Source organism: Leptidea sinapis, chromosome 36 (assembly GCF_905404315.1).
Source record: "Leptidea sinapis chromosome 36, ilLepSina1.1, whole genome shotgun sequence".
In the NCBI taxonomy this organism is placed as follows: Eukaryota; Metazoa; Arthropoda; class Insecta; order Lepidoptera; family Pieridae; genus Leptidea; species Leptidea sinapis.
The window spans coordinates 4,395,045-4,409,305 of NC_066300.1; the positions used below are offsets into that span (position 1 = coordinate 4,395,045).

General features: G+C 35.6%; 1 protein-coding gene across 1 annotated transcript in view; it reads left to right on the forward strand.

The window, feature by feature from the left end:
• Nucleotides 1-12,622, forward strand: part of LOC126975627 (uncharacterized) — a 62,278-nt gene extending 49,656 nt beyond the window's left edge. Inside the window, exons 7-8 of the mRNA XM_050823630.1 lie at nt 884-1,026; nt 6,782-12,622. Of these exons, the coding sequence (XP_050679587.1) occupies nt 884-1,026; nt 6,782-6,874 (236 nt within the window). The 3' untranslated portion in view covers nt 6,875-12,622. The remainder of the gene's footprint in view (nt 1-883; nt 1,027-6,781) is intronic.
• Nucleotides 12,623-14,261: the final 1,639 nt, after the last annotated feature.

The following is a 14,261-nucleotide window of genomic DNA, read 5'->3' on the forward strand; positions in this document are numbered from 1 at the left end:
TACTATTAAAATTAATAATTCTTTCATTAATACTTCGTATATTTGTATATAATCAGTAATGGATGTTATTAGGTTACTACTAGGACTGGCTGTTTTAATATAAGCAGTAAGCTAACTGTTACAGAATCTTTATAGAGGATTCATATTCTGGGTGTAGATAAAAGTCTTGTATGCAACTGTTGATAACTAGGTATTAAAACACTCATGTGATACTATTATCATATAAACCCACATTCGTGTTTTAATACCCCTTATTACACAACAGTTGCATGAATAACTATTAGCCTAGGCGCCAATTCCCCCGTCTCACGGTTATGTAAAATTTTAAATTCTTATTACGTAGCTGATATTGATATATTTGCTGATTCCTTAGCCAAATTCCCCAAGACCATTTGCACCAACATTGGTAATCTTTAATAATGTTATAATTGGTAAATAAATTGTACCTACTCATTGACAAATTTAAAAAAAACTGTTTACTTCTTAATTTATTCTGCATAATTCTTTAAAAAATAAATTTCTGTGCATGCTGTGTCTATTCGTAAGTAATCGCTACATTTAGTTCTTAGTTCTACTTTTTATATTTTTGTGTATTATTGTAAGTGATTGTGAATAAACCTATTAATTAATAAATAAAATAAATAAATAAATCTACTGCACTCGTTACTATTTTGTGATTTTTTTATGATTAATCACTTCTTTTTTGTAACTTACATGAGTAAGTCAAAACGTTTGAGTGACTTTGGTGTATCACTTTACATTAAGTGTAATTTTGACCTAATTGAATAAATGATTTTTATTTATTTCCATCAAAAATACCCAGTTCTACCTCACAGGTATTTTTACCAAATATCACACTGATTTTTATCTAATCGTGCCGCAGGTGCAACGATAGCGGACGCACTCAGCATCGGGTATCGCGCCGTGCTGGTGGAGGACGCGAGCCGCGGAGTGGACGTCACCGACATGGAGCGCACCAAGAGCACCATCCTGAACAACCACGGGCTTATCGTCAACTCGGATAACGTGAGTACAATACCGTAAGTTGTTGTACGCATGTGTTACGATAGCGGACGCACTCAGCATCGGGTATCGCGCCGTGCTAGTGGAGGACGCGAGCCGCGGAGTGGACGTCACCGACATGGAGCGCACCAAGAGCACCATCCTGAACAACCACGGGCTTATCGTCAACTCGGATAACGTGAGTACAATACCGTAAGTTGTTGTACGCATGTGTTACGATAGCGGACGCACTCAGCATCGGGTATCGCGCCGTGCTAGTGGAGGACGCGAGCCGCGGAGTGGACGTCACCGACATGGAGCGCACCAAGAGCACCATCCTGAACAACCACGGGCTTATCGTCAACTCGGATAACGTGAGTACAATACCGTAAGTTGTTGTACGCATGTGTTACGATAGCGGACGCACTCAGCATCGGGTATCGCGCCGTGCTAGTGGAGGACGCGAGCCGCGGAGTGGACGTCACCGACATGGAGCGCACCAAGAGCACCATCCTGAACAACCACGGGCTTATCGTCAACTCGGATAACGTGAGTACAATACCGTAAGTTGTTGTACGCATGTGTTACGATAGCGGACGCACTCAGCATCGGGTATCGCGCCGTGCTAGTGGAGGACGCGAGCCGCGGAGTGGACGTCACCGACATGGAGCGCACCAAGAGCACCATCCTGAACAACCACGGGCTTATCGTCAACTCGGATAACGTGAGTACAATACCGTAAGTTGTTGTACGCATGTGTTACGATAGCGGACGCACTCAGCATCGGGTATCGCGCCGTGCTAGTGGAGGACGCGAGCCGCGGAGTGGACGTCACCGACATGGAGCGCACCAAGAGCACCATCCTGAACAACCACGGGCTTATCGTCAACTCGGATAACGTGAGTACAATACCGTAAGTTGTTCTACGCATGTGTTACGATAGCGGACGCACTCAGCATCGGGTATCGCGCCGTGCTAGTGGAGGACACGAGCCGCGGAGTGGACGTCACCGACATGGAGCGCACCAAGAGCACCATCCTGAACAACCACGGGCTTATCGTCAACTCGGATAACGTGAGTACAATACCGTAAGTTGTTGTACGCATGTGTTACGATAGCGGACGCACTCAGCATCGGGTATCGCGCCGTGCTAGTGGAGGACGCGAGCCGCGGAGTGGACGTCACCGACATGGAGCGCACCAAGAGCACCATCCTGAACAACCACGGGCTTATCGTCAACTCGGATAACGTGAGTACAATACCGTAAGTTGTTCTACGCATGTGTTACGATAGCGGACGCACTCAGCATCGGGTATCGCGCCGTGCTAGTGGAGTACGCGAGCCGCGGAGTGGACGTCACCGACATGGAGCGTACCAAGAACACCATCCTGAACAACCACGGGCTTATCGTCAACTCGGATAAAGTGAGTACAATACCGTAAGTTGTTGTACGCATGTGTTACGATATCGGACGCACTCAGCATCCAACCTTTTTTATCACCAAAGTATTAATAATAAATATTATTTTATTACGACGTAACCATTGTGCCCACAGATTGGATGTCATAGTAAAAAATGTTAGGAATTGTGTATTCTATCCGAATATAGTACTTTTTCTTTTTGGCCGCCATTTTCATTTTTTGGTCCAAAAATGTTTGAACCGCGTATTGAAATACTAAGTTTTATCATTTTATCTACACGTCCACTTATAATTAGGAAAACTATGCTATAAAGTATTTTCTGAAGTGGGTACTTATTTACGAATAATCAATGCTATCTATGGAATGATAATATCGCTACTTTTCGAACGTCGTCGTCGGCAATAAATAACTTTCCTGAAATGTGACTCAAACATTTTGCGTTGTTCGTTATAATGTTACTTAAGAAGAGGTATTAGTTTTTGGCCATTCTTTAGATTTTTTTTACATTTAAGTCGGTTAAATTCTCAGGCGAGGCAAGTAATTTTTAGAAAATCTTTGAATGCAGAATTACTAACTTTTAAAAATAACATTAAGCCTTCTTTCAGTAAAATACCCTATCTACGATATTTAAGGTACTTTCCCTTCATGTCCCTTAACTTTGGCACGCCCTGTATATAAATTACGTGTCACGTTGTTTGTCCGCGATGGACTCCTAAACTAATGAACGGATTTTAATGGGGATTACTTCATCGAGTGCAGTTTATTATATTATTGCAACTTGGGACCCATAATTATTTTTATTTTCAAGATTTGTTTTGTATGGACATATTTTTTATGAGAGAATTAAGTGAAGCACGGTTTGACAGTTCCTCTGTGAAACAATATAATTTTGACAACAGGGAGTATTTTTTTACGAAATAATTCTTTATATTTTGAAATATTATTGGCAAATTCCTATAAAACAGTATTTTTTTTATTATCTACAGAACAACGTCTGTCGGATCATAGTATAATATAAATTATAAAGTTCAGGGCACGACAGAAATGAGCCAGTCTCGCCCGCACATGAACGCTGGAAAACGATGTCCTATAAACCGTTTTTTTATGACAATAAGGGACGAGATGAGCTGTACGTTCATCTTATGGTAATTGATACGCCCTGCCCATTACAATGCAGTGCCGTTCGCGATTCTTGAAAAACCCAAAACTTCCGAGCGGCACTACAACTGTGCTCGTCACATCACATCGTGACATAAGATGTTAAGTCTCATTTCAATTTCCCAGTAATTTCACTAGCTACGGCGCCCTCCACACCGAAACACAGTAATGTTTGCACATTACTGCTTCACGGCAGAAATAGGCGCCGTGTGGTACCCATAATCAAGCCGGCATCCTGTGCAAAGAAGTCTCTCACTGTATTTATTTAACGAAATAGAAATTGAAATGGAAATTCTTTTATAATGTTTACAAAAAACAAGTGCGCAAAAGCGGCAAAAAGTGAATTACGTTAGTAATTAAAAATAATATGTTAGTGGTGGCAGATACGCAACTAGCTGTTTAGACTCTGGGATCATTTTTCATTAATTCCATCGAAATGTAATGAAGAAATTGACAGAAACTACTATTTGCTTATTTATTAACGACCGTTCCCAATATACTTATCTACAGATAGATATAAATTACTACCTTTTACTGTCAGTAACTAGCTGTCAATAATCTGAAGCTGTCCCAATATACCCGGCAAGTCATTCTTATCGCCTTATATTGAGACGCGTGAATTGCAATTTCCATACAAACTTTATATCGCTGATAAGCTATACGTAGTCCCATTGACAGACAGCGTGCACGGATAAGGTCAGTTACCCTCGATAAGTTTATTGGTACAGAAAAGTCAATGATAGTTACGATTTTTATCTCAAGTAAGAGATAGACTGAAGTGTTATGATGATAAAAGATGCTTAGAATTATGAAATAATCTGAAGATGCCAGTGAATTAGGTTATTTACCTAGGTGGCCATTTTTTTTGCAAAAGAGTGTGTTTGAAAACGCCCCTGATAACCGACCCTACGCGAGGTTTGTACGCGGGCTTGCAGTCACCGCATGCGTTTACAGAAAAAAAGCGCATGAACCTACCCCTTCTGGACCCTTTGTGTATGTACCTAGCCGAATTGTGTACCTACGGGCCCTACCTATTAGTGTTTCTCATGCCCTAGCCCTAACCATAGGGTTCGAACAAAATATATATAGAAAAGTACGGGATTGTCTTTCACCAGGAGACCTGGGGTGACAGACGGTAGGAGAGAGGATAACGTATACGTGTATTTATTCTATTTATCTAAGATATAAAATTCTCGTGTCTTTTTTTTACTTTTTTTGACATTTTTTTTCAAATTTGTTTGATTGGTCAGCATTAAAAAATACATACAAATTCAAATTTTCACCCATCTACGATCAACTTGTTACTTTTGTATCGCGATTTTAATATCGGCAATACAACGTTTGCTGGGTCAGCTAGTATTATATAATATTACAAATTATGGTTATTATTGTTCAATTAGTTGAACAGTATTTATAAAAGACTTGTAACAGACGCGTGGAAATGCACTAATTTATAAATTTCTTACCTTTATTATAAGTAGCACTAAATACTCATGTATCTGCGAGGTATTACAAATATTTATAGTATTGTATTGTTGTATGAGTGTCACCAAAACTTCTCTGAAACCGCTTGACCGATTTTTATGACTTTTTCTGTGTATATTTTGTAGATCTGAGAATAGGTCGTGAAATATTGTTGTATTACCCCTAAGTGAAAAGGGTGGCCCACCCTTATTTTTTGAAGTGAAATCTTCTTTAGTGGCGTTGAGCACTTTTCTTGGGATGGGTACAAAAAGTTAAACTCCTAAGTGGCCTGATCAAAAATCAGTAAGGCAGTCGTTGAAATTATGGATGAAAGTTGATTTTTCTGAGGGATAAACTTTTTAATGTAAAACAATTGTAATAGTTCTGGAATGTTAATCTATATATATAAAAATTAATTGCTGTTCGTTAGTCTCGCTAAAACTCGAGAATGGCTGGACAGATTCGGTAAATTTAGGTTTTGAATTATTTGTGGAAGTACTAGTGGAGAATGTTTAAAAGGTGAATAAATAGGAACATGCTCGGAATTAAATAAAAACAACAAATTTGTTTTTCCTTTGATGTGTCCATATATAATTTCTATGAGAGAATTTATTGACGCACGGTTTGACAGTTCTGCTGTGAAACAATTTCATTACGACAGCAGGGTGCATATTTTACGAAGTAATTCTTGATATTATGATATATTATTGACAAATTCATAAAAAAAAACATTATTTTATTAATTATATACAGAACAACGTCTGTCGGGTCAGCTAGTTTGTAATATAAATTGTCATTTTTGTGTTCGATAACGCAATAAATGCATATTGTATTTAACCACATAAATGCTAGTACTTTTATACCTATAATTAAAGAGATTCGTACGGATTCAAAAATGCACAAAATATTCAAGTAGGTATTCACTTCTGCCCGCACTCCCGGTGCAACCAGTTATTTTTTTTAAATACAAATGAAATAACTTATGACGCAAAACAACGTTTGCCGTTTTTGCTAGTTACATGAACAATCCCCTTAGGTTAATGGGCAAAAAATATTTCTCTTTAAAACATTTTGTGACAGGTGAGAGTTCAAACTCTTCTCTTACTCTGTCAACGGCAACAGCCTACATAATACAAACTGTAGACGGTACTCAACTCGTTTTTTTGTTAGATTTTTAATTACATTTTTTATGTAAGAAGAGAACAAACGATCGTACAAGTCACCTGATGTTTAGTGATCACCGCCTCCCACATTGTCTTGCAACACCAGAGGAATCACAGGAGCGTTACCGGCCTCTTAGAAATGTGTACGCGTTTTTTTTAATCAGGTAAAACAGCTCTGCGGAACACTGCCCGTTATACCTAAATACAGTAGAAGATAAATAATGAAGCGACATCTCTACGAAACGCCAAGCGATCTATCCGTTCACTGAGCACTGGATCCGAAAATGCCTTGAAATGACGGAAATCTTTTCTAGATATTCACTTTATATTGTTCACATACTTTTTATAGTTAGCATGTGATAGTAAAAAAAACTGATGTGATTTTCCTCAATTTTTATCATTCGGAGAAGGTCCCATCCAAGAATCCCTTGACTTCGTCTTGTTAATTACTGGTCCTCGTAGGAGGAACTTATATTCTCCTCTTGGTAAACATTTATATATTATATTTCATATGCATTCTCATTCAATGAATTTATTCAAACATTTATTTCAAAAATTAAATTATTATCTTAGGTTTTGGCGATGGTGGAGGGGCGTGATCGTCGACCAGAACTGGGCTACAAACTCGCAATGGAACTCAAATCAGCAATGGAGGAACAAGAGTAAACAGGTCGCAGAGCGCGGCATGGAACTTGAGCGGCTAGGGAAACTAAGGTCCCCTAGCACACGGCGCATTTTAAACGCGCTGACAACGCACGTACCTATACGCGCTTCAAACGACATTTGAACTCAACCTGGTAAGCTAATCACACGGGTTGATCGTGAAACGTGGATCTACTGCGCGTATACCCGCAGATACGGTAGCGCTTTGGGCGCTCGATACACAGTAAAATATCATTGCAACTGCGGCGCGGGCGTTTCTTACTCGCGCGGTGACTACGCGTTTAAAATACGCCGTGTGCTAGGGGCCTAATGCGTTGGCGCGAACATTCAAGGTCAGTGTGTATCAAACACCTAATTGTTGTGAGCCCTGTTTGTACAAATCTAATAGATTAAAATATTAACTGTATCAATACACTTATTCTGTGTCACAATCAGTAACACTGCTCAAGTTCCGTGTCGTGTCAAAATTTCGCGCATTACTTGACATATTTATTTTATTATTTATACATTTACTTAAGGTTATATTATGGCGATGGTCGATACACCGAGCCAGTTTAATTCCATGACAAGAGAGATTGTTAACGTTATTGTATGTTTTTTTCATTTTTTTTAAATCAATTCAAATCATCTTTATTTGCAAGATAAGGTAATAGTAAGATGTTGTTGGCTTATAATTAACAGGTGCTCTTATCCTAACCCATAATGCATGCAAACTTATAGTGGAATACATAGTCAGTTCACGTTTTAATTTCTGTAGCAATTATAATATACTGTACTATACTAAAAAACGATATACATCCCAAGCAAACTTAAATTAACATGAATCATACATTAGTTATTATTTCATAGCATTATTCATTTTAATTATGTCATTAGCTACACAATGATATTGAGTTCAGTCGAAGTTAATTTTTATTATTTACTATTTTATCGTCAAGAAAATCTTTTAATGAGTAGTATGCTTTTTTTATTGAATAAGATTTGAGTGATGTTATCAATAAGATCTGAGAGAATTAATTAAAAGTCTAAACACATTATCGGATTTGGTACGGACGAGCTATTTGATGCGGTCTGATAGCGAACCATATACTGTGATAAGTCGCATTGTATATCGCACAAAATTATTATCTATTATTGCCAACCGGACCGTACCGAGCACAACGCCGGACCAATCAGTCCGATGGCCATACCAAAACCAGCCATGTGTTTTTAGGCTATAAGGTTAGACATTAATTAACGCGTAGGTATCGAACGCCAGCTGTTCTTTTTGTTAACATAGTTTTAATTCACGTTTTTTTTACATCATTTCTATGAGAGTATGTGCTGCAATGCCGCTTCTTGAAAAACCCGAAAATTCTGAGCGGCACTACAATTGCGCTCGTCACCTTGAGACATAAGATGTTAAGTCTCATTTGCCCAGTAATTTTAGTAGCTACGGCACCCTTCAGACCAAAACACAATAATGTTTACACATTACTCCTTGACGCCGTTGTGGTACCCATAATCTTGCCGGCATCCTGTGCATAGGAGCTTCCCTATGGTAAATGATAGCATCTTGTGAGTGTTTCGTCTCTCTTAGAAATCTTTATAAAATATTACTTACTAGAGGTTTACTTTTGTTGCTACAAATCAATCAAAAATCTTTAGAACGTTTTAGTTGGAATGCAAAAGAATGTTACTAAGTATTAATATTTTTAACGGTGCGTTACATTAACCTCAACTGAAGTATTATCAATATATAACTTCTCCTCATCTTTTTCGAATATTTTTGTCATATATTTTCCTAATATTGTTTTAATTTTAATGTATTCATAATGTCGTCTCTCTCATATTTTACATGTGGAAAATAGATCACTTAGTATTAGTGTAGTCATAAGGATAATTGCCTATGAATTTGAATCTATTCTTGTACCTAATAGATAATAATATTGTCGTAATGAATCGCTTATGTGCTTTCAATGTAGTGTGATATACTTTATGTATGTATGCGAATAATTATTATGTAGGCTACTTAATTTATTTTAAAGCCCCGAAGCAAAGAGACGGGTATAAGTTTGACATGTCTAATTTTACCTATTGTCTATGGAACCGTAACTTTCAAATTCAAATATTTTTATTCAAAATAGGATGTGACATCACTTATGGAAAGTCAAAAAACTACCACCCATTCCAAAATGAATGCCTCAGACCTGAGAAGAATGGGCGCAACAAACTCAGCGGGCTTCTTTTTTCATCGAATAAATATGTTTACAAAGTGATATTGTACAATTAAACTTATTATTTAATAGCCTGAGGGCGGTCACTCCATTCCCAATCTGTGGTATCATTAAGAAAGTCATTTATGATATAGTTACCTTTACCACACAAACGTTTTTTAACAATTATTTTGAATAACGTTATACTTTTGTTTTGAACATTTTCTGGGATCTTGTTGTAAAAGCATATACATCGCCCCACAAAAGACTTACTAACTCGACTTAGCCGAGAAGTAGGCATCATAAGTTTATGTCTGTTCCTGTTAACATTATGGTTATGACAGTTTCTGGCAAATTCACTTATGTGCCTATGAACATACATTACATTATCAAGAATATATTGAGAAGCAACAGCCAAGATGTTAATTTCTTTGAATTTTGCTCTCAATGATTCTTTCAAAGTCATGGACAAATTCCAAGAAAAATATTGTTGTGGCACCCAAAGCAATAGATTTAAACTATCACACGTCGATATCAATAATAAACATGTAAAATGCCAATGTGACAAGTTTTATATAGAGTTTTTTTTTAAATTTAAATACCTATTATTATTTTATTTCTTAAAGTAAAAGTTTACAGTTCTGCCTAGATTAGAGCACAAGTATGCAGCATGCTTTGCCCACAAATCATAGACAAATTAAAAGTTCTTTTATAGTTTGACTATGACTTAATATTATTGTAGGTATAGATTTAAATATTAATAAGACCATAAACTTAGTATACCAGCCTAATAGACAAACAGTCTCCTTATTACGGCGAGACTAAATTTAAAATGTTCATGTGTGCTAGTTGTACAGATGTGTTAGTGGATTGTGTAGTATTTTGCTTTTTAGTACAATTCCTATGATAATTATCATCGGCGTCATATTCACGTATACAATATTTTATTTTCTAACACAATATATTTGTTTTATTAAATATAATCTTTAGGAAATAGAGTGCTTAAGTACCTATATAAAATGTAATATTTAGTATTTCAGTGTATATCTATGTTCTCCGAAAATAAACATCATGAAAGTAGTATATGTAATAACACAATCTTATACAAAACACGACACCGTTATATTTTTTAATTAATATCCGTTAAAACACAGAACAATAACGATTATAACACTAAAATTAAAACGCGGTCCAATTTGACAGGAGACTAATGGACACTAAATTGTTTCAAAACGATTTCATGGTCTTCATCTATTCCAACCCTTTCTCACACCTAGGTTTTTATGTAAGGATAGTAAGTCACTGTCACACAGTGTTCGTCTATTACGCTAGTATACTAAGTTAATGATTAAAACAAACCCAAAAGAAAACATTTAACTATATGTTAGTCACAAATCGTACTTACGAAGCACGTTAGTCTTAGTATATCAGCCATTCCTACTATTTTTACGTCGGATGAGAATACTTTCTGTCATAAAACAGTCTTGATCCCTTATGGCACGTCGTGACTTCTAACAATGTGATGATCAGCTACGAACAATCGCGCATATTGATAGAGGGATCTTGCTGACGTCAAGTTCAGCCACTTCAAAAACCAGTACAGTTTACAAAATTGACGGATCAATATAATATCTTGCTTTTTTACTGTTGTGTATTCAAATTAGTATTCGGTTAAAAATAATGAAACTTCCTGAGTGTATTGTCATCCGACCTATAATATAATATAGCGATTAAAAGTTAGTGAGAAATTATTAGAATAGGTAAGATTGCATTTACTTAACTTATTCCTCTTGAACCCTAAAATGATAATATATAGATAAATGTGTACTTATTATTAGCTAGATATATGTATTATAAATTTAATTTATAATATATTTACACTAGATGTTCGGATTTAAAATTATTTATTAAACGCGTTGTTTTATTGTTGAAGTTGTGTTTTTCTTTCTGGCTTAGCGCCAGGCATGTGCAACGCTTGAGTCTGTCCAACGAGTCGTGGCAGTCGAAATACGCGAAAATTAAAAAAAAATGGGCTCGCAACATTATGTGGAAAATAGTTTTGATACTTTGATTATTTCTGAGTTTTCTTATCTTGTAATATACGTACTTTATTCATTGACAAAGTAAACAAAAGGTAAATAATGTTTTTTTAATCAAAAAAGGAAATAATAAATAAAATTTTATGAATATTCAGTACATCTCTTACGTGATCTGTATACTTTTTACAGTCTTCTGAAAAACAGTATTTTATTAACTGCTGTATATGCTATTATAAACTATGCATTAGGAACAAACCCATTATCTGAACCAGCAGAACTATAATGCCGTTTAACCGTTTACCTGCAGAGATTTTTCCGATCACACCGTTGGTTGATGGACTTTGATTACATACAAATATAGTTTATTATCATAACAAGGTTATCAGTAAGTAATACTTGTCATGTTTGATATTTTAAATATAGGTTTCCAGTAGTCACTGAACTATCATCCTCAATAATTAGCCTTAAGAGTTTCCACTTTAATTGATTGCTTTTTCCTTGATCGTCATCAGTACTATTTGAATCCAAAATAAAATAAATTCCAAGTATCAAATTGTTTTGAGTTACGTAAGTATCGCAAATGATTTCATCGAATTATGACATGTTTCTTCTTGTGTTTGATTTGCATTACTTTTAGCACGATCGAAGTTATTTATCATTTTAAATAACAAGCTACTACTATTGCTTTTAATGTTAAACGCGAGAAATAACTAAAAACACACAGTTGCGATGTTACAATTTTAAACTATAAATAAAAATATAGTGTTGTCCGATAAAGAATTCGTTTAAATTATCACGACTCGCTGGCAGGGCTAGTAGGGAAAATGTTAAGATTATCTGAACAAAATAAAGAGCGAAAACAAAACAATAATGAACGGCTATCCATCATAATTATCTGTCTGTCACTTTAACCAAAATTTTTACAAATAATTCAAATTAAATATACACTCTCCCTGCCCTTTTTTCGGCAAACAGGAAAGGTTTTATTAATATTTGCCTGCGCACGTCGGGGTTCCCGTATAATTATTAATGTGGCGGTAACTATGCTAATGAACGTTTTTAGAATTAGGTTTTATCAACCTACGTATGGCTATACTGCGTAAATTGAAAACTGTTTTGGCCTATGGACTTGCATCCCGTGCCACTAAATAAATTAAAAAAAATATGAAAACTGTTTTCTTTTAATATTTTTTTGTGGTGATATGCTAAGGTACATTTAAGAAATGAAAAAGTAATTAGCTATATTGTATTTCAGACATTTTTTATTTTAAACGCAACGAAGAGTATATAATATTACAGTTATTGGTGACATGACATCTCATCAATTTGTAGACAATATTGAACGTTAGGTACTGTTATACTTATGTAGCAAAACAATTCATTTTAGTGCTTATTGCAATGTTTTATAAGAGGTTGTTAGTGGTCTAGTATAAAATATTGTAATAAACCTGATACGAATCGTCTTCATTCTTATGTGTTATCAAAATACATTAAATAAATTTATGATCATTGTGAAATAGTTTTATTTTTATTCGTTGTAAAATGTGTTCAGATCAGAATCTGAACTGAAAAAAAGGTCATACAATTTTCTTAGCACATATTGTATTAATCCAAGGGATTTGAACTTAAAGCTCTTTGCAGTTGTACAAGAACCACCTAAAAGCAAGTTATTTAAGCGATTGGTGAGCTTCTTAGGAATGCCAATCTCGTAACCCAATGACCTTGCATTTTGTCCGATTTTTTTTACGAAAATAAGGGACGAGACGAGGCAGGACGTTCAGCTGATGGTAATTGACACGCGCTGCCCATTACATTGCAGTTCCGCTCAGGATTATTGAAACATTCTGAGCGGCACTACAATTGCGTTCGTCACCTTGAGACATAAGATCTTCAAGTCTCATTTGCGCAGTAATTTCACTAGCTACGGCGCTCTTCAGTGGTACCCATAATCTAGCCAGCATCCGGTGCAAAGGAGCCTCCCACTGGTTGTTGGTGACCTGCCGTCACCTTAAAAACCAACGCCAGTTCAATGACCAGTAGGCCAATTTGCAGCCTGAAAAAATATTTGTAGCGTAGTCTTTACTACTGCATACCTAGGTATAGTTTTAAAGTATCTACCTATCTAGCCCTTGATGGGAGACTTACCTGTGTCGGCATCATGTGACGGGTGCTGCCTGTGGTGTCAGGTTCACTGTCAGTCCTTTGATTTTCCAAGTTGCACCGAAGTAATACAAATTTATAGCAGGTACCAACTCTTGTACCTAAATCATCATCAAATCAATAAAAGTCAGAAATAAATAATATTATTTATTCAATTATATACATATTTAGCTGTCTTCATTTAATTTTACAATTTTTCACTTAAACAGTAGTAGCAAAAGTTTATCAAAAATATACAAATTATTTTGAAATGCCTTATTAAGTTGTTTCGACCTTTAGCTGGTTGATAATAGTCTACCTTTGGTTTTATATGATTTTTAAGAGAGCAATTGTTCATTTTCTAAATGATTCTTTTCAATAAAAAAGCAGTTTTCTGAATAGGTGGTAGTGTTAAAACAGTAGGTACATACCTTATTTACCAAGGGAAGAAGGTTTGTGTCACAATATTTAGGTAAAAGACTAATAAAAATAAACTTTCAGAGTATTTTGTAGAGGACAGATTTTGGACTATTTAGAAGGCGTTTTATTTACCTAGTAAGATATGGTACCCAGTCCTATTTTATAACAAACAAAAAATGATTGAGCAAACCAATATTTTGTATTAAGTAAATCTATACCTAAGACAAGCCTATCAAAAATTGACAAACTAGTAAACTAAATGTTAAAGCCAAATAAATTATTTTTAACAAATAAAAGTAAGGTTTGGTAAAACAATTTCATTAAACCCACAAATGTAAGAAGTAAATTATTGACTTCCTTTGTCAAGTTGTAGTTAAAAACTCAAGGGATGGATGAAAATTTGTTCAACTAAATTTGAAATTATTTCAGACTTATTACCCTCTGGGGTTGAGGTCGCGTTTATGATTGAATATCACAAAATTGAAACTACTAATATCAACGTAAAATTATCAACAAAATTAAATATGAAATAAGTAACAATTACTTATTAGATTAAGCAGCAGTGAGATTTGAAATTACATTCCTGCCAAGTTTCTC